At 31.1% G+C, this 27,247-nt stretch overlaps 2 protein-coding genes across 2 annotated transcripts; both read right to left on the bottom strand.

Moving 5' to 3' along the window:
* Positions 1–752: 752 nt before the first annotated feature.
* Positions 753–2,484, bottom strand: LOC127131077 (uncharacterized). Its single transcript, XM_051060017.1, has 2 exons — positions 1,922–2,484; positions 753–1,821 (listed from the first exon to the last, which is right to left on the bottom strand). The coding sequence occupies exons 1-2, from the start codon at positions 1,976–1,978 to the stop codon at positions 1,213–1,215; spliced, it is 666 nt and encodes a 221-aa protein (XP_050915974.1). The 5' UTR covers positions 1,979–2,484; the 3' UTR covers positions 753–1,212.
* A 14,111-nt stretch (positions 2,485–16,595) lies between these two features.
* LOC127131070 (uncharacterized) lies at positions 16,596–17,895 on the bottom strand. The gene is made up of 2 exons (XM_051060010.1): positions 17,704–17,895; positions 16,596–17,604 (listed from the first exon to the last, which is right to left on the bottom strand). Exons 1-2 carry the CDS (start codon positions 17,758–17,760, stop codon positions 16,996–16,998), a joined length of 666 nt encoding a protein of 221 aa, XP_050915967.1. The 5' UTR covers positions 17,761–17,895; the 3' UTR covers positions 16,596–16,995.
* Between the last annotated feature and the right edge of the window lie 9,352 nt (positions 17,896–27,247).

Genomic DNA, 27,247 nt, shown 5'->3' with positions numbered 1-27,247 from the left:
CAAACAAAAAACCAACTTACATTAAACAACAATTCAAAAAACAACCTCTTAAAAAAGAACAACAACATCATTAATAAACATATATCATATATTTGTTTATACAACAACAACAATATTAAACCACTAGGGTTTAGGGTCTTAAGAACGAGTCTCAACAACAACAATCATAACAACAACATTAATAACTCTAGGGTTTATGATCTCAAAACAACAATATGAGTAGTGATGTTTTACGTACCAGATCTCTGAAGAAGAGGTGAAAGAAAGTGATTTGTATTGAAGATGATATGTGTTTATGACTTTCGTTGCTTAAGACTTTCTTGTTAAGAGTTATTGATTAGGACTATATATATATATAATATATATATATATATATTATATATATATATATATATATATATATATATATATATATATATATATATATCATGCCATCCAGAAAGTTGCAAAAAGCCAAACACAAAAATATCTATAGAGCAACAACACCTTATAGGACGTAATTGACTAAACAGGCAAGAAACATCAATTAGCCGTTGTTGGATGCTAATTATAATTTGTTTGAATATATATATATATATATATATATATATATATATTATATATATATATATAATATATATATATATATTATATATTATATATATATATATATATAATATATATATATATATATATATATTTGTTCACTATAGCATGATAGAAGATTAAGATATTGTACACTAATGATTTATTCAACTAGCATCATGTCAAGGTTGTTTCTGTAATTGATAACCCATGTTGGAACAGGCTGTTATAAACTTTTCATTCAAAGAAGACAAGAACAATATAGTTTGAGCAAGAATTTATAAAAATTGCATTTTTATCTCTCTCAATTTAAAATAAGACTAACTCTTAGGTGCCTTACAATATAACCAAAATTTATTTTTCTTTTTCTCCAAAAAATTAAATGGAGCAATAGTTCACTAGCTGCAAGATTATCTTGTAGTGGTTGCAACTTGAGAGATATGTTTTCTCTGCAATATGGTGATTATTGATCTGAAGTGTTAAATCAAGATTGAACCACTTTTGTTCTAAAACTGGATTTTGAACACTCGATTTGAATCATCAAAATAGAAGCAGGACTCAGTTATATTTTTATCCAATAGTCCAGATCTTGTGACTACGGAAATTTCTGATTCCTTTCACACCGAAATTAACCATATAACTAAATCTCTACATCACTCCTTGTGAAGGTCTGACTCTATATACATGTTCTTCACCGGTACATTTATCGACCTTCATAATCCACCGACTTCGAACACTCTTATTCATTCCAGATCCATTTTCATGACTAATAGCATTGGTTTCTCCAAATCTTGTCACCAGCAACCCTTCTCCAATAGGAAGCAATTGAGTTTTTGATCCACATGATCTCCATGACCTTTCACAACCAAAAGCATTGTAACCAACAACAACTATACCATTTTGCTTATTACCATCGCCAATTTGTACTAATTTCACAATCTCTTCATGGCTCACGAGATTACAATCAATTACCACAAAATCACCTTTGTTTACTACATCTAATCCTTGTGCTTCTTTTCCAACCATTAACTTAACTTGATTAGCAGCTACTCCTAGGAAATTCTTGGATGCAATTAGATCTTCATGGTTGGGAACAATGCAAACCACATTTCCATTAGTTTGATTAGCAGCAGCAATAAGTGCAAGTGTAGTTGAATCAGCTGCAGCAGCACAAGCAACAACCATTAATTGTGCATTGTTTCCAGCTGCTAATGCTGATATAAATTCAGCCACAGATGGTTCTTTTGCCTTTTGATCCTATTGAAATATAACCAAAAGCAAATTAGAAAAAAAAAATAACAAGAAAATATATTAATTGAAAATTACTAGCTAGAAATTATAGATGAATAGTACTCACTATTTTCAAAGTGCTGAGATAGGCTTTGATGGCATTTTCTGCTGACCAAGAAGACATTGTTTTAATTTATGTGAATGTTTTTAAATCCTCTGAAATTTTTCTTTGATGAATTTGTTAGTTGGAATTGAGGATCTTCAAGCTTTGATGCAAACGTTGTGTTTTATGAATTTGACGGAATGGAATCTTATATCTAAAATAAAATATAGATGTAAGTAAAACTCTCCTGCTAAATCCTATAAATAAAGCGAGATTATCATTTATAAACCAAATAAGTGTAAGCAAAAACGGAAAGATAAAAAAAACTAAAATATTTTTCAATCATCTCTAAAACACCACCGATAGTAATAACTCAAACTCTGTAGGAAAAATTATTAGAGTTTGTTAGACTTTCAGTGGAGTCAGTGGAGGTTGTCCAATATCTTTGAGTGGAGCCATCATGCCAACCAGCATGTTGCAAAAAGCCAAAAACATAAATATCTGTAGAGCAACACCTTATAGTATATCACATGTTAGTATAGGAAGTAATTCACTAAACAAACAAGAAACATCAATTAGCTGTTGTTGGATGCTAATTATAATTTGTTTGAATATATATTTATTCACTCTGGCATGATAGAAAGCTAACATGTTCTACACTAATAATTCATTCAACTAACATCATATCTTAATTTGTAGGCTTATGAATAATTGATTAAGTCAATTTTATAGAATTACTTGAATTCTAATTGCATTATAATTTAGAAATTATGACAATCATATTTTATATGTTTAATAATTAATTTTTTAACAATTAACAATTAATTAAATAATTAAATTATATTTAATCAAATGTACATATTTATTATTATTAGAAGAATTAGTTTTACACCTTTAAAAACCAGAGATATGGGAAATATGTATATATTATATATATATATATATATATATATATATATATATATATATATATATATATATATAATATTATATAAATTTTATCTCAAATATTACTAAGATTAAATATTTTCCATTTATATACATAAAAATAGAAACAAATATTACTATAAAACATATTCATAATCAATATTTATTAAAATTCTTCATCACCATTTAATCTATATTTTAGCTATACGAGCATTGTTATCCATTAATTAAAATATTAAAATAAAATTTATTTGAATCATAAAAAAAAAATCATCGTAAAAAGTAATGTTTATTTGTGATACTAATAAAAGAAATCAAACATTTATAAAATATTTACAATAAAAATTATATTTAAAGCTCTTCACAATTTGATTAAAAAAAGATGTTCACAATTAAACTCAATAATGAAAATATTAAATATTTAAATTTTTTATTATTTTGAAAATTGAAAAATACATATGAATAATAAACATGCTATTTTATTTCATTTGATAATTGCCAAAAATAATAATTAAAATATTTTATCCCAAATATTAATAGCACATGATAAAATGTTAGAAAAATAAAATATTTTATTTTTATAAATACTTTAATAAAGAGGTATGTTATTATTATAAATATTTATACTATTTTCTTATTAAATATAACACATGAACTAATGACAATAAATAAAATAAAATATTTTAAATCATTAAAGATAACAAATGAATTGATGGACTTGAGTTACTTAGATATATAATTATTGACAATTTCAATTATATTATAATTAATAATTAATTATATTTTAATTTAATATTTAGTTGTTAATCATTGCATAAAATATTTATTTATTATTATCGCCATTGCATTTGTTTAGTGTTTAAAAATTATAAACATAGGAAAACATGCAACCTGCACTAAGTCATAGGAATACATTGTTGAATATAAACAACAATATGTTAACTTTTTTTAATACCAAGTCATAACAACTATCATATTCACTATATATCCATATTAAAAGACAATCAACAATGAGTAATTTAATCTTAGATCTTAGCATTGATCGTGATGATTTGTTACTTTGAGTTAGAGTCGTTCGATTGTGGGACTTTTATAATCTGCGAAACAAGGAAGAACAAACATTCATGAAATAATTTTGTTAGATGAAAAGGTAATAACTCTTTATCCAAAATATCGTGTTTGTTGTTCACAAAATATATTTTTATATTTTAAATATTTTAAATTATTATTTTTTCTTTATAAAATTATTGATTTCAATATTTTATTGCTATTTTTTTTCTTTAAGGAACTCCTTTATATGAAACTATAAACAAATATCTTTTAACACAATTTAAAAAATTGATACAAGAGGAAAATTTACATACCATAAAAAATCTAAAAATAGTTCTGAAAAAAAGATATGGTTTTTGCGAACAAATGATACAACAAATATTCAAGACTCAGGCTCCATAATTTCTCGCCATTATTTGGAATTTTTTACCATAGAAAAAATTTCAAAAAGAATTGGAAACAACAATACACAAGTTACCCTACAACAATATAAAAATATTACATAATTATTCATGTTTTTTTCAGACATAATTGGAGTGCTTCATGCTCTTGGACATGAAGAACACGGACATACAAGAAAATCCTACAAAAATTCTCAGACTTGAGTTGAAACTACCAGAGTATGATTTCAACTATATATATATATATATATATAATATATATATATATATATATATATATATATATATATATATATTATATATATATAATATATATATTATATATATATATATAAAACATAATTTATTCATAGGAATGAAATTGCTAAGCTCACGTTGTAGAAAAAAATAGCTATTGAATTTGAAAATTTGATGACAAGTCAACCAGAAAGAACCACTATTGTTGCAATCACCTATACTACAAAGAAGATGTTTAGAGATAACTATATATTTAAACATTATAGATATTTTTTTCACTCAAAAGGATTACCATTTCCCCAAATAAATTTAAATTTTTATTCCACAGATAATACCTAGATTTACATCAATCTAGAAAATCCAGAATTTTAACGCCTAAAAAATTAATGTATCCATCGAATATACTTTATATATTTACTAATATTTATGAAATATATTTTTAGATAACTAAAATTTAAAGTTAGTATTTCCCTATCTCTTTTTATTTCCCTATCTCATTTTTATTTACCATTTGCACGATCTTCTTTTACACCCGCGCATTGAGCAGATCGTATTCTAGTTTATTTCATACTTGAACAAGACTATATTGTAACGAGCATAACATAATTATATAATTTTTGCTTTGGACAAATAATTATTAGTTATCAATAACCACTGCATAAACATCTAGAATAATTAATAATGGGTAAAAAATTGAATAGTAAGTAGGATAAAATACAAATCATATATACTTATAAATTAATAAATGGTGCTAGGTACCAATCTCTTTTATCTTAAATTTACTTATTTTGTATGTACGTTTGAATATATTTTTATGAACATTGGAAAAATTGAATATGGAATTGGAATGGGTCAAAGAAACAATACTTTTCTTATTCTCTTTATGCACAAAACTTATGCATGTACCTAAATGATGTTAACACAAAACATGATAATAAAAGTATTTGAGAACAATGAATATAAACTGAAATCATCCTAAAAATAGTACTTATGTTCACCATAATGCAAGTACGTTCATGTCAAGTCAATTAGTACATTCCACAATATCCCTAATACAACTCTTTGATGTTAAAAATGATTGTTCTAGTTCATGTTGTAATTGTATTGGGAAGGAGTCTTTCATTTCCTCTATATTCTTGTCAATCTTTGTAATGTGTTTGGTTGAGGTATTCAGTCTCAATAGTCTAATAGAGGACTAAAGCTGAATAACTATCTTTTGTACTTGCACCATCCAAAATAAATATCTCATATACGTCTAATTGATTTAAACTTGGGTGGGCGTGTACACCCACCGATTTCAATTGCTTCATCATAAACACAACAACAACACAATGCATAGTTTTAAAATCACAAACAATAACAACACACAACACATATTTTTAATCAAATAAACAAAAAATAAAGTTCTTAAACCATACTTATATTAACCGTAATCATATCCTGAGCCACACGCTTCCATATCTTCGGGATCAAACTCTCCTACACCTCTTGGGCCACCTTCTTATGCACCTTCTAGGTCATCCTCTCTTGCACATCCTGGGTCACACTTTCACTCATAGACTCCGACTCCTTTTCTAATGGTTCTTATATCTTCCAATGCATATTCTCCTCTTGTCTCTGATCCATTATCTAAAATATAGATGAATAGTACTCAGCATTTTCAATTTCTTTTTGTATTTTCAATAAATTGAAAGCGTACACCCATTTCCCTCTCAGTTGAATTTAATAGCCAGGGTAAAATGTAGGTATTTACCTCGGTTGGAGTTACATTCAAGGGGAAAATATTGATTCTTTTAATAATACATAATTTTTATTTTGTGAAATAACCTATATGCAATTGTGATAGAATAAACCTATATGCACATATTTTCAACAAGGCAACAAATAAATCAGGAGTATTTTAGACAGAAATATGTGTGTGCGTGTATATATATATATATATATATATATTATATATATATTAATATATATATATATATTATTATATATATATATATATATATATATTTTGACATAACTTATATACAGGTGTTTTCAACAAGGCAGCAAACTAGTTAGTGGGATTTTATATATAAAAAATACATTATTTACGACCAATCAAAAATAGCACGCATACATTTACATAAATTAATTTAAATCATAAGAGTATAGGAATAAAACCAGTCAAATATTTTACTATCTTACAACAATAACAATAACTTAACAACTAACATAAATAAACATGCATATGGTTAAAGTGATTACCTTAACCCATCAATCTATAATGCCTCCAAAGACAATATCCTCCATATCTCTACATGTTGGAAAAAGTAAACATAAATACAAGTTATTCAAAAAGAAATGTAACGTCTTACTATTACTAAGAATACCACTTACTTTCTAGTAATTTGTTTCATACTTGAATCTAGACTATAGTGTAACGATCATATCATAATTATATAATTTTACATCAGACAAATAATTATAAGTTATCAATAACCACTCCATAAACATCTAGAATAATTAATAAATGGTAAAAAAATTGAATAATAAGTAAGATAAAATACAAATCATATATACTTAAGAATTAATAAATGGCCATAGGTAACAATCTTTTTTCTCTTGAATTAACTTATTTTGAATGTACGTTTGGATATATTTTATGAATATTAAAAAAATTGAATATGGAATGGGTTAAAGAAACCATATTTTTCTTATTCTCTTTGTGCACAAAACTTATGAATGTACCTAAATGATGTTAACATAAAATTTGACAATAAAAGTATTTGAGAACGATGAATATAAACTGAAATCACCTTAAAAATAGAACTTATGTTCACCATAATTGAAGAACGTTCATGTCAAGCCAATTAGTACCTTCCACAATATCCTTAATACAACTCTTTGATATTAAAAATAATTGTCCTGGTCCATGTAGTAATTGTATTGGGAAGGAGTGTCTCATTTCCTCTCCCATGTCTGTCAATCTTTTTAATGGATTTGATTGAGGTATTGGGGCCTCAATCTTTCTAACAGAGGACTAAAGTTGAACAACTATCTTTTGTACTTGCACCATCCAAAACAACTTTCTCATATATGTCTAATTTATTTAAATTCGGGTGGGCGAGTACACCCACCGGTTTCAATTGCTTCATCATAAAAAAAACATAATACATAATTTTAAGATCACAAACAATAACAACACATAACACATATTTTTAATCAGATAAACAAAAAAATAGTTCTTAAACAATACTTATATTAACCACAATCATATCCTGAGTCACACTCTCCTACATCTCTAGGATCACACTCTCCTACACCTCTTGGGTCACATTCTTATGCACATTCTAGGTCATCCTCTCTTGTACATCCTGGGTCACACTCTCCCTCATAGTCGTCGGCTCCATTTCTAACATTGTGTATGTCTTCCACTACATATTCTCCTCTTGCCTCTAATCTATTAGCTCTTAAATATATTTTTGAGCATTTTTCACTCTTTGAGGATGGTCCAAAAAATAACCTAAAACTGAAGTCTCATCCAGCACCACGGACATGCCTACCATGCTCAATTTTTCCAATCGCTTATACTAATATGACATGGCGTCATTGTGGAACAAATGGATCGTAATTGGTTTTTCAACCAGCTTATCCTACAACATAAATAAAAGTTTATTACCAAATTAAATAAACTACAATAATAACATTGAAAAAAGAGTCTACTTACAATCTTATTAGCAACTACGAGTGTAGCCTCAAATGTAAACTCGCCTCCATGTCTTTGACGTGCTCTCTTTCATTTGTCATGGCATGATGGTGGGGATGGGCTACAATCAAGGCTTATAGAAGGATCTTCAAACTCTTGTTCTCTTTGTCTTCTTTTTTCTTTTATCATTGTCTCTTCTAGTTTATCATATCTTCCACGAGACAATCTATGATGATATATATTTTTTCCTTATTCTCCTCTCTTTTTTTGACTCTTAGCCAGAAAACCAGGAGTGTTTCAAGACTCTACAAAGCTTTCCCAAATGTCCTAATTTATAATGCTATAAGTCTCATATGGAGGGTTTAAGTCAATACTTTTGGATTTGTAATATTATTCAGTTTGAGTTGCGTCTTAAATCCTCTTCAATACTCACTAGCATATGATATACATTTATTTGCTAACATATCATCATTTGGAAGAATAAAAATAATCTACATTTACATAATAAAGTTGATATTAGTATTAAACAAATTATATACTTTTAAAACAAATCACGAATAAAGTTAAAATAAATACCGCAAGATCTTCTCATATACATGCTTTCAAGTCACTATCAACCTGACTTCAATTATCTAACAAAATGTTCACTTTACTTCTACCAAGTAATGTTATATTCTTAAAATTCCTAGCATTTTTACAATAACACTAAATAATTTGTAAACAAAAATCAATCGGCAACCTAATAGCGGTGTTGCAGTCTTTTGTCAATTTGATCATCATTGTGACACCTCTAACACTATTAAAAAATATAATTTATTGACGGAATTTTGTGAGGGAACTATATCCCTCACCCTCACTAATTGTGAAGGATTTTGCGACGGAAAATCATAAATTTGATGAAACTAAAAGTGATTAACTTTAGTGACGATATACATGACGGATTCATTTCCATCACAAATATTCCTTCACAAAATCCATCACAAATATAACAAGAATACATTTAGTGAAATATCTACCTCACTACCTGTTCCCTCACAAATTCCGTCATTAACACTTATAATACTTTCAATAACATATCTTGTGAAAAAATATTCCGTCACAAATTCTTAAAAAACAAGATATTTGGAGCTTAATTATTTTTAATATTTTTTTAAATATAAATAAATATCTTTTTTTCAAAAGTACTTTTAGTATTTATGTTAAAATAAAAATATAATAATTTAAAAAGAATACTTAATAAAGAGTATTTTTTATATTTATTTTATATTCTCTAGTAAAATGATTTAATAGAAAAGTTCAAAATAAATATTTATTTGAAAATATATTTTTAAGAATAATAGTCCATTCACTAGTTTTCCCACTTGTCTCATTTTCAATTTAGCCTAAAATTTTAAGACCATTTTTTCCCTTTCCCTCTCACACTTTAACCCACGCTTTCAAATCTTTCTATGCTCACAGATCTTTCTGTTTCCTCTCAAATTATTTTCTCATGTTCCTCTCTGTTTACCTCTTGGAAAAAATCGATAAACCACCGACATTCAGTATTGCTCCTCTCTGTTTACCTCCCAAAATTTAACTGTCCTAAGGTATTTATTTAGTTAAATTTTGGGATAAATCTTTGAATTGCTAAATTTATTCAAAACTAAGAATAATTTTTTTATTGTGTATTCATGATTTTAATTTTTATTATAATATAATGAATGGAATTAGGCGGAAATTTTAAAATATAAATATCATTAATTTAGTGAGGGAAACATCTTTGGTCACTAAATTAGTGATACTAATAAATAGTGAAGACAATATAAGATTTTGAAGTATAGAATTTCTTCAAAATTAGTGAGATAATATTCTTAATTACAAAGGGAGATAATATTTCTTCATAGGAAATATAAGATTTTGAAGTATTTTCTATTTAAAATTTAGTGACTAAATAATAGAATTACTAATGGATTTATTCTCTATTAATTTCTGACGCAATAAAAATTCTTCCATTGGTATTTTACGATATTAAAATTCGATATGGATTTGAGTATGTCATAGAATCTGTCGCTAAATCATTTTGTAATGGAATTTCATAGCATTAGTGACGGAAAACTATCCTCTCTAAATTTAATTACTTAGTTTAAAATTTCTTTTATTTTTATTCTTAGTAGATGTAGTTGTAGGAGAGGTGGTAGTTAGATCGTTCATCTTTATTTAAATAAAAACAACAACAATAAATATTTTACTCACTACTACGGAAAACACATATCAAAATTGTTGGAAAAAGGATACCACCATGTTAGATCAACCATTATGGGGTAATGTGTGATTGTATGTTGGATGCTTTCCACCTGTGCGGCCGTGATTATAAGACAAGTAGTGTGCTACCTACCACAATAGTTACTTTAAACAACAGTTGTTTTATGTCTCAACCTATCACAACGGTGGCTAGAATTCAAACTCATGACCAGACGCCACTTTTCACCAGAGTTGGAAGTTACAACAATGGTGAAAAGTGGCTTAAAAAATAAATAAATAAAACAAAACTATAGGTGCTAGGATTCGAAGGCATGATCAGACGTCACTTTTCACCACTGTTGGTACCTATGACCGTTGTGAAATATCTTTTAGTAAATATCAAAAAAAGGTGCCCCAAAAAAATTGTTATCATAGTTAACAGGAAGACCGTTGTAAAATGTGTGTTAAGAAAGGTCTATTTTGTAGTAGTGACTTAAGACAACATCAACACATCCTAAGAGCACTTAATAAATATAATCTCATAAAGTGAGTGAATTACGTACCGAATACGTGATAAAGAAGAAAAACAATGGTGGAAGAAAAGTCGTTGAGGTTTGCCTGTCTTTCTTTTGTTTCAAGCTACATTAGGACTTCAACGGCGTTATGGCGTTCGATTGGAAGAAACGTACATGTGTTGGAAGAGTTGATGTTCGAACACTTACATGTTTTGGAAGGGATGAAGTTTCGAAAACAATTATGGAATAAATGTTTAGATGTTATGACGTTTAGAAGGAGAAGATCAATATGAAAATCGCCTATGGTATATTTTCGTTAAAAAAACCGTTTGATTTCGTAGGAGAATGAAGATGAACTGAGTGTTGAAATTTAATGAATAATTAGAGTTTAGTTCTGAGAAATACATGCAAATGATATTTTCTCTCGATTGGACAATTCAATCAAGAGAATAAATAAATTTAAAATTAAAAAAGGCGTCAATTTAAAATCAATAATAGATAAATTCATTTTTTTAAAAAAATCCTTGTGAAAGTAAAATAAATATATTATAAAACAAATAAAAATAAAAAATGCAACAATTGGAATTCGAAGTGTAACATTTTCTTTTTGATTTGTTGTTAAAATTGAGAAAATAGATGATATATTTTTAAAATTTAAAATATAAATTTAAATTTAAATGTCTAAGGGAAATAATTGTATCTTGGTTGTTAGGCTGATATCAACTATGAATTAAAGATATATAAAATATTTGATTGTTAAAAAGGTTTTTAATGTGTTTGAACGGAGGCTGTCCAATATTCTTATGTGGAGCCATCATGCCAACCAGCAAGTTGCAACACGCCAAACACAAAAATATCCATAGAGAAAAAACATCTTATAAGAAGTAATTCACTAAACAAGCAAGAAACATCAATTAGCTGTTGTTGGATGCTAATTATAATTTGCTTGAATATATATTTATTCACTCTGACATGATAGAAAGCTAACATGTTCTACACTAATAATTCATTCAACTAACATCATATCTTAATTTGTAGGCTTATGAACTTTTCTCTAACATCATATCTTAATTTGTAGGCTTATGAACTTTTCATGTAAAGAAGACAATACAATATAGTTTGAGCAAGAACTTATAATAATTGCATTTTTATCCCTCTCAATTTAGAACATTATTTCTATAGTTTGCTTTTTACATTTAAAATAAGACTAACTCTTAGATGCCTTACAATATAACCAAAACTTAATATTTTTTGTGGTCCCAAAAAATTAAATGGAGCACTAGTTCACTAAATGAATATCGCTGCAAGATTTTCTTGTAGTGGTTGCCCCTTGCAAGATTTGATGTCTCTATGCAATATCGTGATGATCGATCTGAAGTGTTAAATTAAGATTGAATCATATTAGGTTAATAATAGTTAGGGTTTGCCCGCGGCAATGAGACACCATGTAGGGTGGTGTTTACAACGTTAATAGTGGTATGAGATGACTAGCTCACGTGAGGTGAATGACTATGTGTATAGCGCTAGGTTTGGGTAAAATGTGATTTGTTTCCTGCCCTTAAAGGGTCAAGTATTTATAAAGGACCTTTGGGCCGAATATTTAGACAACCCTAAGAAGGGATAATCGCTCCCTCTTGGCTAGGGGAGACTGTTTGCTACCTGTTTACTAAAATTTGTGGTATGACACGTTCTTATATGACTAGTGGGAGATAATGGTATTATACATGACATACTTGTTATTTTACTTGCTTTTGGGGGAAGTTTTCATGGAAATGGGGTTAGGGTTTGTATGTGTTTATTTGATCATGAAGTATGTTGCTTATACATGATGTACTTGTTTTACTTGCTTGTTTGTGTTTTTCCATGATCTTTATGCGTTTTTTTGGTGTAACGTGGTGTTTTGAGGTGTTGTTATTACTTCTATCTTCCTCTTGTTACACTTTCTTACTGACTAAGTCCTGGTATTCTCACTTGGCGAGAGAAGAACTCGCTAAGAGAGCGTATCAGTTATAAAGAGCATAAATTTTCTGATAGGCTCACGAGGTGGGGTGAGCCTCGCTAAGAGAGACACTTTTTTTGGGGGGAAATGTGTCTCTTCTTGGACTTGCCCTAGCCTCTCTTGGAGTTTGTTAAGTGATTTATCGCATGGAAACCTCGCTTGGGTCTCGCTAGGCGAGGAAGGAAAAAACCATAGGCTTGATCATTCTGCCTAGCCTCGCTTGGAGTTCGCCTCAAGCTCGCTGAGCGAGGGTTCTAATATTTTGGCAAGTGATTTGTGTTCCTGTTTCCACCATAAAACATGAATCGTAACTCTGATTGACGTGAGGTTAAATGCATTAGAAATGTAGTTCAATACTTTATCTTTTAATGAAGTAAAATTATGCATGTGTGTTAGTAATGTTTGATGAGTGGTGATGAACTACTATTCTTATGTTATAAATTATATTATGAATTGTTGTTGATTTGAATGCATAATGGTTGAATTAACTATGATAAAAAGTAAGGAGCACATATGTTAATAACTAAGAAAATGAACTAGTAACAATGACTTAGGTCATTAAAATGACTTAGGTGTGATGCTTGGACGCGAATGTATCTCGGTGTGTATTGAGGACGAGTAATCAATTAAATTATAAATCAATAGGCATTGTATGAGACATATTCTGATGATATGAGATGTTGGTTAATATGATCACCCAGTGATTGATGTGTACAATAACGACGATGTTGGAACCTAATTACATATTCATAAATAGACCTTGACGGTGCATATCCCAATTGATATGCTTATGTAAAGTAAAACTGGGATATGGGCACCAATGATTCGTGCATCAAAATGGGTTTGAGTACCAACTATGGATTAAGTTCATAGATGATAGGTGGACCTCTAAGTGGGTTCAAGTCCCACACGAGGAAAGATACCCTAAGTAGGTTCGAGTCTCATACGAGTGACGGTTATTGAAGTGGATTTGAGTCCCATAGAGAATCTAAATCCACAAGAAAGTCAAATCACAAACATCCATGATCCGAGCCTTGCCGTAGACGTAGGTTCGGTCTGGGAAAGATGCTTTGTTGCTTTTAGAATAGTGATTTCTTGAGTTATTTAAACTCAAAATACATGTTTCCATACATAGATGCTTAAGTCTTTCTCTATTGTGTAAATGTACACATTCTTAGTTTTATCGAGAAGCTTAAGTCAAGGTTTATATAATAGCCCCTTTGGAGCCGTGTGGATCCATAAGATAGGGAGTCCAATGAGATTATTATCTCACTCCATTCTTATCATTGTTTTTTAGGTGGTTCTTTGCACATGAAGGGCAAGGATAAGATTTTTTGATGATGTTTCACGGACTTTTGTTATGATGATCTTTCGTTGTAGCTTGTGTACATATATGGATATTGTACATAGATATTAGTTTTTGTCTAGGCACCTTTATATAGAATGTGTCATATTGTATATTATTCTTTTGGACATGTATATATAATATGTCCGATAGGAACTTATGTGTACCAGTACCAAATTACATTATATGTTACATATTTTCTAGATGTATATTATGTGGTTGTGTTACAAAAGTTGTTTTTGTGAAATGGGTCTACAAGGGAAAAAATAATCTAGACGGTTCAGTCTACAAGAATAAAGAGAGACTTGTTGCAAAGGGTTATGCACAACAAACTGATATTGAATATGAAGAAATATTTTCCTTAGTGGCATGTCTCGACACCATTAGAGTGTTAATCTCTTTTGCAGGCAAAAACCATGGAAGTTGTATCAACTAGATGTAAATTCAGAATTCCTAAATGGAGAGCTGAAAGAAGAAGTCTATGTGGAGCAACCACAAGGCTTTGTAAGATTGAAAGTCAAGAAGAAAATGTTTATAGATTGAAGAAAGTTTTTTATGGATTAAAACAAGCACCAAGAGCATGGTTAACCAATATTGACAACTATTTCATGGAGATAGGTTTTGATAAGAGTAAGAATGAGTCTACTTTGTATATCAAACGAAAAGGTATGATTGATATTTTAATTGTTACACTTTATGTGGATGATTTAATCTTTACTTGAAATAACTTAAAGTGAATTAAAGATTTTAAAAAAGAAATAATGATGAGATATGAGATGAATGATTTGGGCCTACTACATCATTTTCTTGGAATTGAAATTTATCAAGAGAATGACAAAGTCTTCATTTGTCAAAAGAAATATGTTGAGAAAATTTTGAAGATATTTGGAATGTTGGGCTGCAATCCAACTAATACACCTTTTGTTGTGAATGAAAAACTTAAGAAGATGGTGGAAAGAACGTTGATGCTAGTAACTATAGAAGTCTGGTTGATAATTTTTTTACCTCACTAGTACAAAACCTGATATCATGTTTGCATCATGTTTACTTTCTCGATTCATGAACGATACAAGCCATATCCATCTAGGATCGACAAAAATGGCATTGAGATATATTCAAGGCATTTTAGACTATGGAATAAAATATGACAACAAGGTTGAAACTAAGTTAATTTGTTTTTGTTACAGTGATTGAGCAGGTTGTATGGAAGACATGAAAAAACACATTTGGATATGTTTTTTCACTAGGTTTAGGAAATGTTTCATGGTTCTCAAAGAAACAACAAAATGTTGCTCAATTTTTTGCGGAAGCTGAATATATTTCAGTTGGCTTAGCTACCCAACAAACAATATGGTTAAAGAGAATACTTGAAGACTTTGGTGAGAAATAAGAAATTGTGACTATCCATTATGGTAATAAATTAGCCATTGATAAGCCTAAGAATCTAGTGTATCATGGAAGAATAAAGTATATAGCCATCAAACATCATTTCATGAGAAGCAATTGAAGATGAGGAGGTGCAACTGAGTTTTTGCAAGACAAATGATCAAGTTGCTGATATTTTCAAAAAAGCTCTTTCCAAAGAAAAAAAATCCAAAAATTAAGACAAGCTCATGGAGTTCAAGAGCAACACATTAAGGAGAAGAGTGTTTAGTAATGTGTTAAATACTTGTATTAGATACATGTACCTAGAGTATTGTAGAAAGAATGTAAGTTAATCTGTGTTCATGTATCAAATAACTAATGAGTTTGGAATCATAATAATAAACGTAAGGGAAAAGTGTGTAGAACTCTCTCATAAAATATCTACAATATAGATGTATATATAACTCTCCACTAAATCCTATAAATAAAGATAGGTTATCATTTATAAACCAAACGAGTGTAAACAAAAAGTAAAAACTGAAAGAAAAAAAATTAAAAAACATTTTTAAATCATCTCTAGAACACCAACAACAGTAATAACTAAAAAAAACATTTTTCAATAGAATCAATGGAGGTTGTCCAATATCTTTGAGTGGAGCCATCATGCCAACCAGCAAGATGCAAAAAGCCAAAAACATAAATATCTGTATAGCAACATCTTATAGTATATCACATGTTAGTATAGGAAGTAATTCACTCAACAAGCAAGAAACATCAATTAGCTGTTGTTGGATGCTAATTATAATTTGTTTGAATATATATTTATTCACTCTGGCATGATAGAAAGCTAACATGTTCTACACTAATAATTCATTCAACTAACATCATATCTTAATTCGTAGGCTTATGAACTTTTCATGTAAAGAAGACAATACAATATAGTTTGAGCAAGAATTTATAATAATTGCATGTTTATATATTTCTATAGTTTGCTTTGTACATTTAAAATAAAACTAACTCTTAGATGCCTTACAATATAACCAAAACTTAATATTTGCTGTGGTCCCAAAAAATAAAATGGAGCACTAGTTCACTAAAAGAATATCGCTGCAAGATTTTCTTGTAGTGGCTGCAACTTGAAAGATATGTTTTCTCTGCAATAACGCGATTATCGATCCCAAGTCTCAACCCAAGATTGAACCACACTTCTGTTCTAAAACTGGATTTTGAACGCTCGATTTGAATCATCAAAGCCGAAGCACGAGTCGTCATATTTTTATCCAATAGTCACAATCTTGTGACAATGGAAATTTCAGATTCCTTTCACATCGAAATTCATCATATAACTAAATGTCTAAATCACTCCTTGTGATGGTCTGACTCTATAAACATGTTCTTCACCTGTACATTTATCAACCTTCACAATCCACCGACTTCGAACACTCTTCCTCATTCCAGATCCATATTTATGACTAATACAAGTGTTTTCTCCAAATCTTGTCACCAACAACCCTTCTCCAATAGGAAGCAATTGAGTTTTGGATCCACATGATCTCCATGACGCTTTACAACCAAAAGCATTGTAACCAACAACAACTATACCATTTTGCTTATAACCATCACCAATTTGTACTAATTTCACAATCTCTTCATGGTTCACAAGATTACAATCAATTACCACAAAATCAGCATTGTTTAATACATCTATTTCTTGTGCTTCTTTTCCAATCATGAACTTCACTTGATTAGCAGCTAATCCTAGGAAATTCTTGGATGCTATTAGATCTTCATTGTTAGGTACAATGCATATTACATTTCCATTAGTTTGATTAGCAGCAGCAATTAGTGCAAGTGTAGTTGAATCAGCTGCAGCAGCACAAGCAACAACCATTAACTGTGCATTGTTTCCAGCTGCTAATGCTGATATAAATTCAGCAACAGATGGTTCCATAGCCTTTTGATCCTATTAAAAAATAACCAAAAATCAGATCAGAAAAAAATTAACTAGAAAATTTATTAATTGAAGAATACTAGCAAGAAATTATAGATGAATACCACTCACCATTTTCAAAGTGCTGAGATAGGCTTTGATGGCGTTTTCTGCAGACCAAGAAGCCATTGTTTTGATTTATGTGAATGTTTTTAACTCCTCTGAAAATTTTCTTTGATGAATTTGGGAATTGAAATTCAGAATCTTCAAGCTTTGATGCAAACGTTGTGTGTCATGAATTTGATGGTGGATATATATTTATAGGAGAAAGAAAACATGCAATTTTTTATTTTATATAATAAAGGAATTTGTAATAAAACAAAATAAAATTTAGGCACAACTTGGGAAGGTTTATGTTAAAGTGTCATTTACTACTTAATTAACTAGCTAGAGTCCAAAATATTCTTCCTTTTGTAATATTTTAGCTTAGAATACTTAACTTGGAAGAAAATACAATTTCTTTTTCATTTTAAAAATGAAAAAGTGTATTTTTTGGAAAATACTTTTTTTTTTCAAATTACAAAACTTGATGGCAACAAAATGGTAAGTTATCACAAAACTACAAGGACGCGTTCTAATCGCGTCTTGAGTTAATTAAATGCACTTTTTTTCTTTACAATGATATATCTTATCAGCTAAGTATTGTGTAATAAATTTTTTCAAAGTTACAAATTGTTCTCGAAATTGTAAAATAATAAATTAATTAATAAAATTTAAAAAAGGAAAAAATTAGTCCCTTTTAAATAAAGAATGCAAAGCTAGGTATAAGAGTTAAGTATAAATAAAAACTTATAGTAGAACAATAGACGTATAAAAGTTAATTAATAAACAAATAGAATTAAGTTGTATTTAAGTCAGCCAATCAATTGGAAGACCTTGTTCTAATTTTAAAAGGGTCTAAATTAAAAATAATGTTTTCTAATAAATATTAATAATTAATCAATTAAATTTATTAATGTTTTTATAATAATTAAAATAAAAAATATTACATCAGCAAATGTCGTATACATTTTCTTTTACCTGTTTCTTATAAATTCAGGTTCCGTAAATTTGGAGGCCCTAGGGCCAGCTCTTGGTATATTTTAATTTAACATGATATTCTATGAAATAATTTTATCTTTTATTTATATGATTTTATTTCCTTAAAGTAATACATTTAAATAAGCTAAAAAGTTATGTAAGCTATTGTGTCGCAATATTTTTCATCCTTACGTTCTTCTTTGTTCGGTGTGTGTTATTTTATTTAAATGTCTTTAAGAATCTTTCTATTATTTATAAGTATTTTTCTCAACAATTCAAACACCACCAATTGGCCTAATCCACCTAATTGGGGTGAATCACCTCTCATTTCCAAATATCTCCTGATTAACAAGTATATTAGTTGGGAATATCAGTCAATCTTTCAAACAATAAAACTTACTTCCATTTAGTATAAGTAATGATAACTAATTTTTCGAGACCTTAAACGTCATTGTAACGTGTTAGAAGTGTGCTGAGTTTTTCAAAATTATGGAAGAGTCTAAAAGGTTGGTGGTTTTAACTCTCTTATAAAAGCTTTTCCTTTACTTTCTTGCTCTATTTTGTTTTCACGATTTCTGCAATCTCCTTTGGACCGCATAACTTCTTTGCAGACCTTCGACACTTCGCTCACAACCCTCTCAGGTATGGATTATTTATTTTTTCCCTTCCTTCTGTAGTAGTTATGAGTAGGTATTGTGAGTTGATTTTTGAAATATGGTTTAGGTTAGTGTAGAGTTGTAGGATTTGAGGATTACAATCATCCCCTTTGACAGTTGCGACTCGACTGGGGATTTCTTTTTGTTCTTATATTTTCCCAATAACAAAAAGATAATTGATGCCCCTTCCGTCTGACTAAAGATACCAATGACATTGGACCTTACTACACTTCTGATGAACAAATCGTCTTTTTCTAAATAGATGTCGAGATTTATTTCTCAGAAGACAACAAAACGGTTATACTAAAGACACGTTCACCATCGGAGAGGGTGACCATTCTCGTATCTTCTTATCCTCTATCCCCTTATTTCTACTTCTAACTTCCCTTATTTAAGGATATGAGGGTTCTCCTGCCCTATTCCCCTTTTATCGTGGAGGTCTTAAAGGCCATCAATGTTGCGCCTTGCTAATTGTTTCCTAATAGTTGAGGTTTTATTAGGGCTTTTGAGATGACATAAGGGGAGCTGGAGATTTCTCCTATTGTAGGAGTTTTTCTCATTTTATGCTACCAGACCTATGAAAGGTGACTGGGTGTATTTAAAAGGTCTTCCTGGAAGTGCCTATTTTACACCTCACTCCAACCACTTCAAAAATTGGAAAGCCAGGTTTGACCGCATGAGGGGGAAAAGGGTTTTCTCGTAGTGTTAGGGGCTGATGTCACCCCCTTTTTTCCTAGCCTGGATGGATAATCTTGTGGTGATCACGGGAAATGACAAGAAATACCTTACCTTTTAAGAGGTGAGGATTTTTCGCCTCCTAGGGAAATTTGAGGCCGTGGAATCACACACCTCCTCTAAAGGCTGAATGGGGGTTCTTCTAGAGATGTTGGTATTGTCTCTCCTGTTCCAGAAGAGGCAAGCATTTAGAAGTCGCTCGAAGGCGAGGCTTCACCACCTCCTCCAACTTTGTGGAGTGACTCCGACTTTGATACCCACAAAGTCATGAGTTATCGTCTCCCTTTCTCCAAGGAGTTTCCTAGTGACTACCAGTCCCTCCAACCTAAGCCGACTCCTACCATCATAGTCATGAAGGATAACCTTTTTCCAAGGATGTTGATGTTGGAGGATGTCGATAGGAGAGACCAGGCTAAGAATGAGATGGAGCTGAAGCTTAAGAAGTATAAAGATGGTTATACTGAAAGCTAGTGGTCGATGAAGGCCTTGCAGAAAGAAAAGGAAACCTAGAAGGAAAAGCTGGCAGGAAACTGAGGATGTTCATTACCTTTATTTTTACTTTTTGTACATTCATATGGATTATGTTAGCCCTCGTTTGGGGTTACTTGTTATTACTAACTTCTCATGAGGTCAAACGTGTAATCCAGGTTTCTTTTTACCGGTGGAACATTAAGGATTCCTATGGAATTTAGAGCTTGATCCCCTCTAGGGGCGGCATGGACTCCTCTTAGGGATCCAACATTTTTACCGCCTCTTCATACGGCAAAGATCCCTCTTAGGGGTCCAAGAATGTGATCGCCTCTAAGGGAGGCAAGGACCACTTTATGGGATCCATCAATTTGATCACCTATATGGGTGGCAAGGATCTCTTTTTGGAATTCATCATTTTTATCACCTCTTTGAGTGTGTGTATGTGTGTGTGCGTGTGTGTGTGTGTGTGTGTGTGGTGTGTGTGTGTGTGTGTGTGTGTCTAGGGGGGGGGGGGGCAAGACTCCCTCTGAGGGATCCAATATTTGATCTCCTCTAAGGGAAACAAGGATCCTTCTTAGGGATCCAACATTTGATCGCCTCTAAGGGAAAAAAGGATCCTTCTTTGGGATCCAACAATATGATCTCCTCTAAGGGCGGAAAGGATCTTTCTTTGGTATCTTGCAATTTGATCTCTTCTATGGGCGGCAAGAATCCTTTTTATGGATCCAACATTTTTATTTCCTCTTAGAGCGGTGAGGATCCCTCTCAAGGAATCATCATCTTGATTGCCTCTAAGAGAAATAAGGATCCATCTTTGGTAACAAACAATGTGACTGGCTCTAAGGGCGGCAAGGATCCAACCTTGGGATCCTGCAATTTGATCTCCTTTATGTGCGGCAAGGATTCCTCTTTGTTGGACAAGTGACCTCACACACAAGAGGGATAATGAATTGTGTGTTTCAGAAAAACATGGTTTTGAAAAAACTTAAGATTTAAAATCAGAGTTTAAAAATATCTTTACAAAAGTGTTTAAGATTATGCAGCAGAAAAATAAATGTGAAATGTGTAAAGAGTTAAGGGAATAGGGGAACATCGAGAGTTATACAAGTTCAGTTAAAAATGACTTAACCTTGTCCCCAAGAATTTATATTGAAATTATCTAATAAAATTAAGATCTTTAAGTAGGTTAAACTCTCGAACCACCTTATACAAGGAAAAATGAAGTTTATGGCTAACTTTCAACCAAAGAGCAAACATGGGAGCTAATCAGTGAGTCTTCCTTCAAACAGCAGATCAAAGCGTTAGTCTTCTTTCCGTAAGAATCTTGGAGCGATTAGTCTTCAAGCTTCAAAGAAACTTTGGGAGTTTTTAACACCGGGATGAGCTCTTGAACCTAAACCTTGGATTTATACTAGGCTAACAAATAACCCGAGAGATTTTACCATCGGGCTAATCTCAAACTGAAACAAGCGTTTAATACCGAGCTAAGCTTTAACCTAGTCTTGGTTTTATCACGGGCTAACCAAGAACTTAAGAGATTTTATCATATGTTAATCTCGAGCCTAAACAAGAGACTTGATTACACGAATCTCAAACCTAAGACTTTTACGAGTTTAAATTCAAAAGTTTTTGTTTGTATTTAAGGCATGTAACTTAGAAGTAACTTGCAAATCAAGATTCCACATTCTTCCCCTTTTTCTTATGATGACAACACATCTCTCAGGGATGTGGTAAAATAAAGAAATAAAATTATTTTGATTAATGAAACTCGTCCTCAAATTAGAAGAGAGTATACTCTACCCCCCTGAGAGTATATTTATCCCACTTTGTCAAAATCCAAAAGGCGGGTAAAGATGCATTGCGGTAAATTTGAATACGTGGAGATGGGAAATTAAGAAATTAGGAAAGCGAAACATGTTGTTTTATTAAGAGAGAATACTAGGAATACAAATTATAAGAAGATAAGTTTACTGAAATTAAGAATTGCGGAAGACTTGAAACAAATTAATAAACCAAGCATTTAAAATATATAGATGAGATCATTCAATTCCATAAGCATCATCATTCCTTTGAGATCATTTTCTTCATTTCTTTTACGTCTCTTTCTATGTTTTGAATTTTTTTTCCAAATTTGGTCGATATCCATGTCTTTTGTTTCTTCTGGGTCATCTTCCTCAGTCATCCACCCATCCCTTAATTCTTCGTATTTTTTTTCAATCTTCATGTCTCTGAGGCTGATGTAGTAAATTATATTATTGGATGAGATTGATTTTTCTCCCTAAGTAACAATGTTGAAGGTACTTAAGATTCTTGTGATCATTTCTCCTTATGGAAGTTCTACTGAGGGTTTTTATTTGGAGTAAAAAACTATTGTGAAACATTCCATCCACCAGTTCGTTGGAATATTTTTTGTAAGAAGCCGAAGAGGGATGATATAATTTTTGATAACATAGTTGTTGTTTATGTTTCTTGGGAGTATGATTCTTGTTATAAGGTAGTGAGTGATTCAAACTTTTGGCTTCGAGAGTAAACGGGAATCTTATTTTCTCCATGGGGTTGATGACAAAAGTGTTTAAGGTTACAATTCGCTTGAAAAAGTTTAGACCTATGGGCCTCTCTAACTTATAGGAAGTTGCTAGGAAGGGTATTTCAAACATTCTACCAAAGCATTATTTGTGGATTATTATTTATGCATTTTTACTAATGATGTCAAAGTATTTTCAATCACATGCAGGCTTTAGTAGAATTCTTTTACCAGATTTGGGAAGATTCTATCAGGTACCCTGGTAAAGAAAGCCCTCAATGAGGCTTGACAAATATGAGAATAATGTTTGTAGCCTTTAATGAAGGTTTCCTCCATATACCGTGGTTCTTTTGTCTTCTATTATATGATCATAATCTTTTCTTCTTGCTTTTTATTCAACAACACAGCTGTGATGATTTCTCTTCTTGGCGCTTCTATGAAATTTTGGCTTGAGGAGGCCATGGTGATATTTACAAAAGAGCAACTCACACAAGAAAAGAAGCTAGAAGATGTGAATTTTGAGATGCAAGAACTAGTGAGAGAGCGTACATATTTATAGTGTGTGTTCTGACGATTTACTTGTGTATTTTTGGGAATTGATGAATGGAGATTATGCTGATTGAAAATAAAAGAGAAATCTTTCCAAAATAAAAAAGTCAATCAATTGGCTAGTGGATCCAATGGATTCACTACTACAAAAGGTATATACAATAACGCTGACATCACCACGGTCCTTGGACCGTGGTAATAACTCTAAATTCAGGCGTCAATAAATTGTTTTATTTTTTAATTAAAAATTGTAAATTTATTACCACGGTTGTTTAGAATAATTGTGGCGATATCTTATACCTTTCTTGGGCTTGATTCTCAGAGCCAACAAATTCGTGATTTCTTTATTATTTTAGTTGCACCTTTCATTTTTATATATTTTTAGTTAAAAAATGAAAGTTATATCACTACGGTTGGTTACACTAACTGTTGTGATATATTTTTCATTTTTCATTTTAAATTTTTGAATACTTAAAACCTGGCGCTTTTTTATATAATTACAGTAACGTAAATATATATCACCGTGGTTTTTTAAAATGATCGTTGTGATATATTTTTCAATTTTATTAAAAAAAAATTAAATTCTTAAAACCTGATGCTTTTTTTATAAAATTACTTTAGGTTAACCATATATTAAATCGGCTATATTAAACAACAGTGGCGGAATGACTTATTCACTTAGTTGCAGTTGTGAATTTCCAATCCTGGCGAAACAAAACCATTTTCAACCATGACTAAATGACACCACTTTCAACCCTAACAAAACAACACTATTTTCAACCCTAACGAGACAACACATTTTTCAACCCAAACAAAATAACACCATTTTCAACCAAAAATTTCATACAACTTTGTCGTTCTAGGATTACGTAGCTTCGAGGAGGAAGAAGACACCAACTTTATCATTATAGGCTTACATACCGCCGAGGAGGAAGACAAAGATTCTAACAACTTTTTTTTACTTATTCATCACGTTTCTGGTACATAAACGTTTTTCCTTATGCATTTACAGTAAAATTCATTTTCCATTGTGTTTGTTTTTATGTTATTGATATGATTATGTTGATGATGTCGTTGTTATTAATGCCATTGTATTTATGATGACATTGTTGTTGATGATGCATTTTTTATTGATATGCCATTTTTGTTGATGCCATTGTGTTGATGATGCTAGTGTTGTTGTTGATGATGCCATTAAGTTGGTGATAACATTATGTTGATGATGTCATTGTTGTTTATGTATTTGTTGTTGTTAATGGCATTATGTTGATGATGCCATTGTTGTTGGTGATGCCATTATTGTTGATATGGCATTGTGTTAATGATGCTTTGTGTTGATGATTTCACTGTTGTTGTTGATGCCATCGTGTTGCTGATGTCATTTTGTTGATGATGCCATTTTTGTTGATGATGCATTTGTTTTTGATATTGTCATTGTGTTGATGATTTCATTGTGTTGATGATGCCATTGTTGTTTATGTATTTGTTGTTGTTAATGCCATTGTGTTGATGCTGCCATTATTGTTGATGATGCCATTGTTGTTGATAGCCATTGTGTTGATAATGCCTTGTGTTGATGATGTCATTGTATTTACTGATTCCATTCTTTTATTGATTCCATTGTATTGATGGTTCCATTATAGTTGATGATGCATTTGTTATTGATGCTGACATTGTGTTGATGATGGCATTATGTTAATAATGTCATTGTGTTGATGATGCCATTTTTGTTTATGTATATGTTGTTGTTAATGCCTTGATGATGTCATTGTTATTGATGTTGTCACTATTGTTTATTGTTTTATGTCTTAATAGATGACCTCTTATTCATCTAATAGTGACAAAACTACTTATACAAATGAAACTTTTACAAATATTTAATCGAGTTGCTACAATAATGGCACAATTAGCAAAAGCCTGCAAGTCGGGTGTCAAATATCTGGTCGAGTTTAGTGTCGTCTATACGATACTTGATGGTACTCATACGTCACTTTTTAAGAGTTATGTTGTGTTTCTTGGACGTATCAAAATCAGCATATTGATAAATGATTAGAAAGAAGTACTAGAAAAGATGAAAGATATCATATGGACATACGTTAAGGTATTAATTTTAATTTTCATTGATTCTATATTACTTTGTATAATCACTAATACATACTTATTAATGTAACCGTGTAGTTGATGTTTTAGTTTTCTGATGATCCTAGGATGAAAAAAAAGTGGATCACTTATGTTGGTACGTGTTGGAAGGGATTTAAGTCACAACTCACAAGCGGTTACATTAGGAAACCTAAGTCTAATCTTGCGCTTCCATGAGTGAGTACTAATTGTATTTTCTGATAATTTTATGCTTATGCTTTATAGATACAACCAAACAAATTATATTTTTACTATGTTTAAAACAGGTTAAGAGTGAAGTACGGCAACTGAGCAAAGTAGAAAACAAATATCCCGTAGATTGTCTTATGAGGATACAGGAAACATGAGAAAATAATTATTGTTGAAATAATACAATAACTAGGAGAATGGGACTCAATGAGTCATGAGCGTAACCCATCTCCACCATCATGATATGATAAGTGGAAGAGGGCTCGACAAAGACCAAATAGAGACTACACTTCAGATGCCTCAAGATTAGTCACTGAGAAAATTATAAGTTAGATTTGTTTTGTGTATGTTATATGTTATTTAAATTTCTTTGATCATTAACAATGTATATCTTATCGTGTTGGGTAGGATTCATTGGTTATGTCGGTCCGTGAAGGTTCCTTTGTTCCAAAACCACAAAATGATATATTAGTAGAAACAATAGGAACAAAGGAGCATGGTATTAAATTTAGGTACATTCACCGTGTTTGTATATAATTAAATGAATAGGATGTTTATGGATTTTTAGATCTAGTTGGTATTCAATTTACAAAATTCGACAAAAAAGAGTGAAGATTATATAACATCATAATTAGATGGGGAAAAATTGTTACTTAGCATTATTTCTCCATAAGTGAGTGTCGCATTACGCGAAAAACCGGCGGGAAAACAAGAACAACAGAGCCGCCACCGTGCGTTATTTATCCCAAAAGAGGGAAAGGAAACGCTCGAAGTAAACCTGGAAAAGACATGGTCTCGCGACCAAAGAGAATGGGATCGGGAGTCGGTTATGCGAAGGGAAGGTATTAGCACCCCTACGCATCCGTCGTACTCGACGGGATCCACGCACAAAAGGAAGGAAAATGGTTGCTAAAACGCTGCTCAAACACACACACACTGGCTGAAAGAGACATAAGAAAACAAACAAGACTGAAACTGACTCGGCAGGATATCGCATCCTGGGCCTACTTAGTCTATCAGGCATAGACATCAGAGTCGAAGTAGTTCGGACTGGGGAAACGACACATGCTCGCTAGGATATCGCATCCTATGCATACGTATCTCCTTGGGCGAAGGAGAATCAGAGCATTCGTAGCTCGGCTGACACGCACACAAACAAACAGACAAAGGCAAACGTGGAGCCTGAATGCCAATCACTGGACTTACATCAGCATCCGAACCAAAAGACACACACACTGGAACCCAAATGCCACTCGATGGACTTACATCGGCTTCCAAGCACACAACAACGCAACAAGTTAATAGGGAGTCGGGGACTCGAGCCTATAACTGT

The sequence above is a fragment of the Lathyrus oleraceus genome, chromosome 1, assembly GCF_024323335.1.
Source record: "Lathyrus oleraceus cultivar Zhongwan6 chromosome 1, CAAS_Psat_ZW6_1.0, whole genome shotgun sequence".
NCBI lineage: Eukaryota > Viridiplantae > Streptophyta > Magnoliopsida > Fabales > Fabaceae > Lathyrus > Lathyrus oleraceus.
Note: the sequence above shows the minus strand (reverse complement) of the source record. Positions and strands in the feature narration are given on the sequence as shown.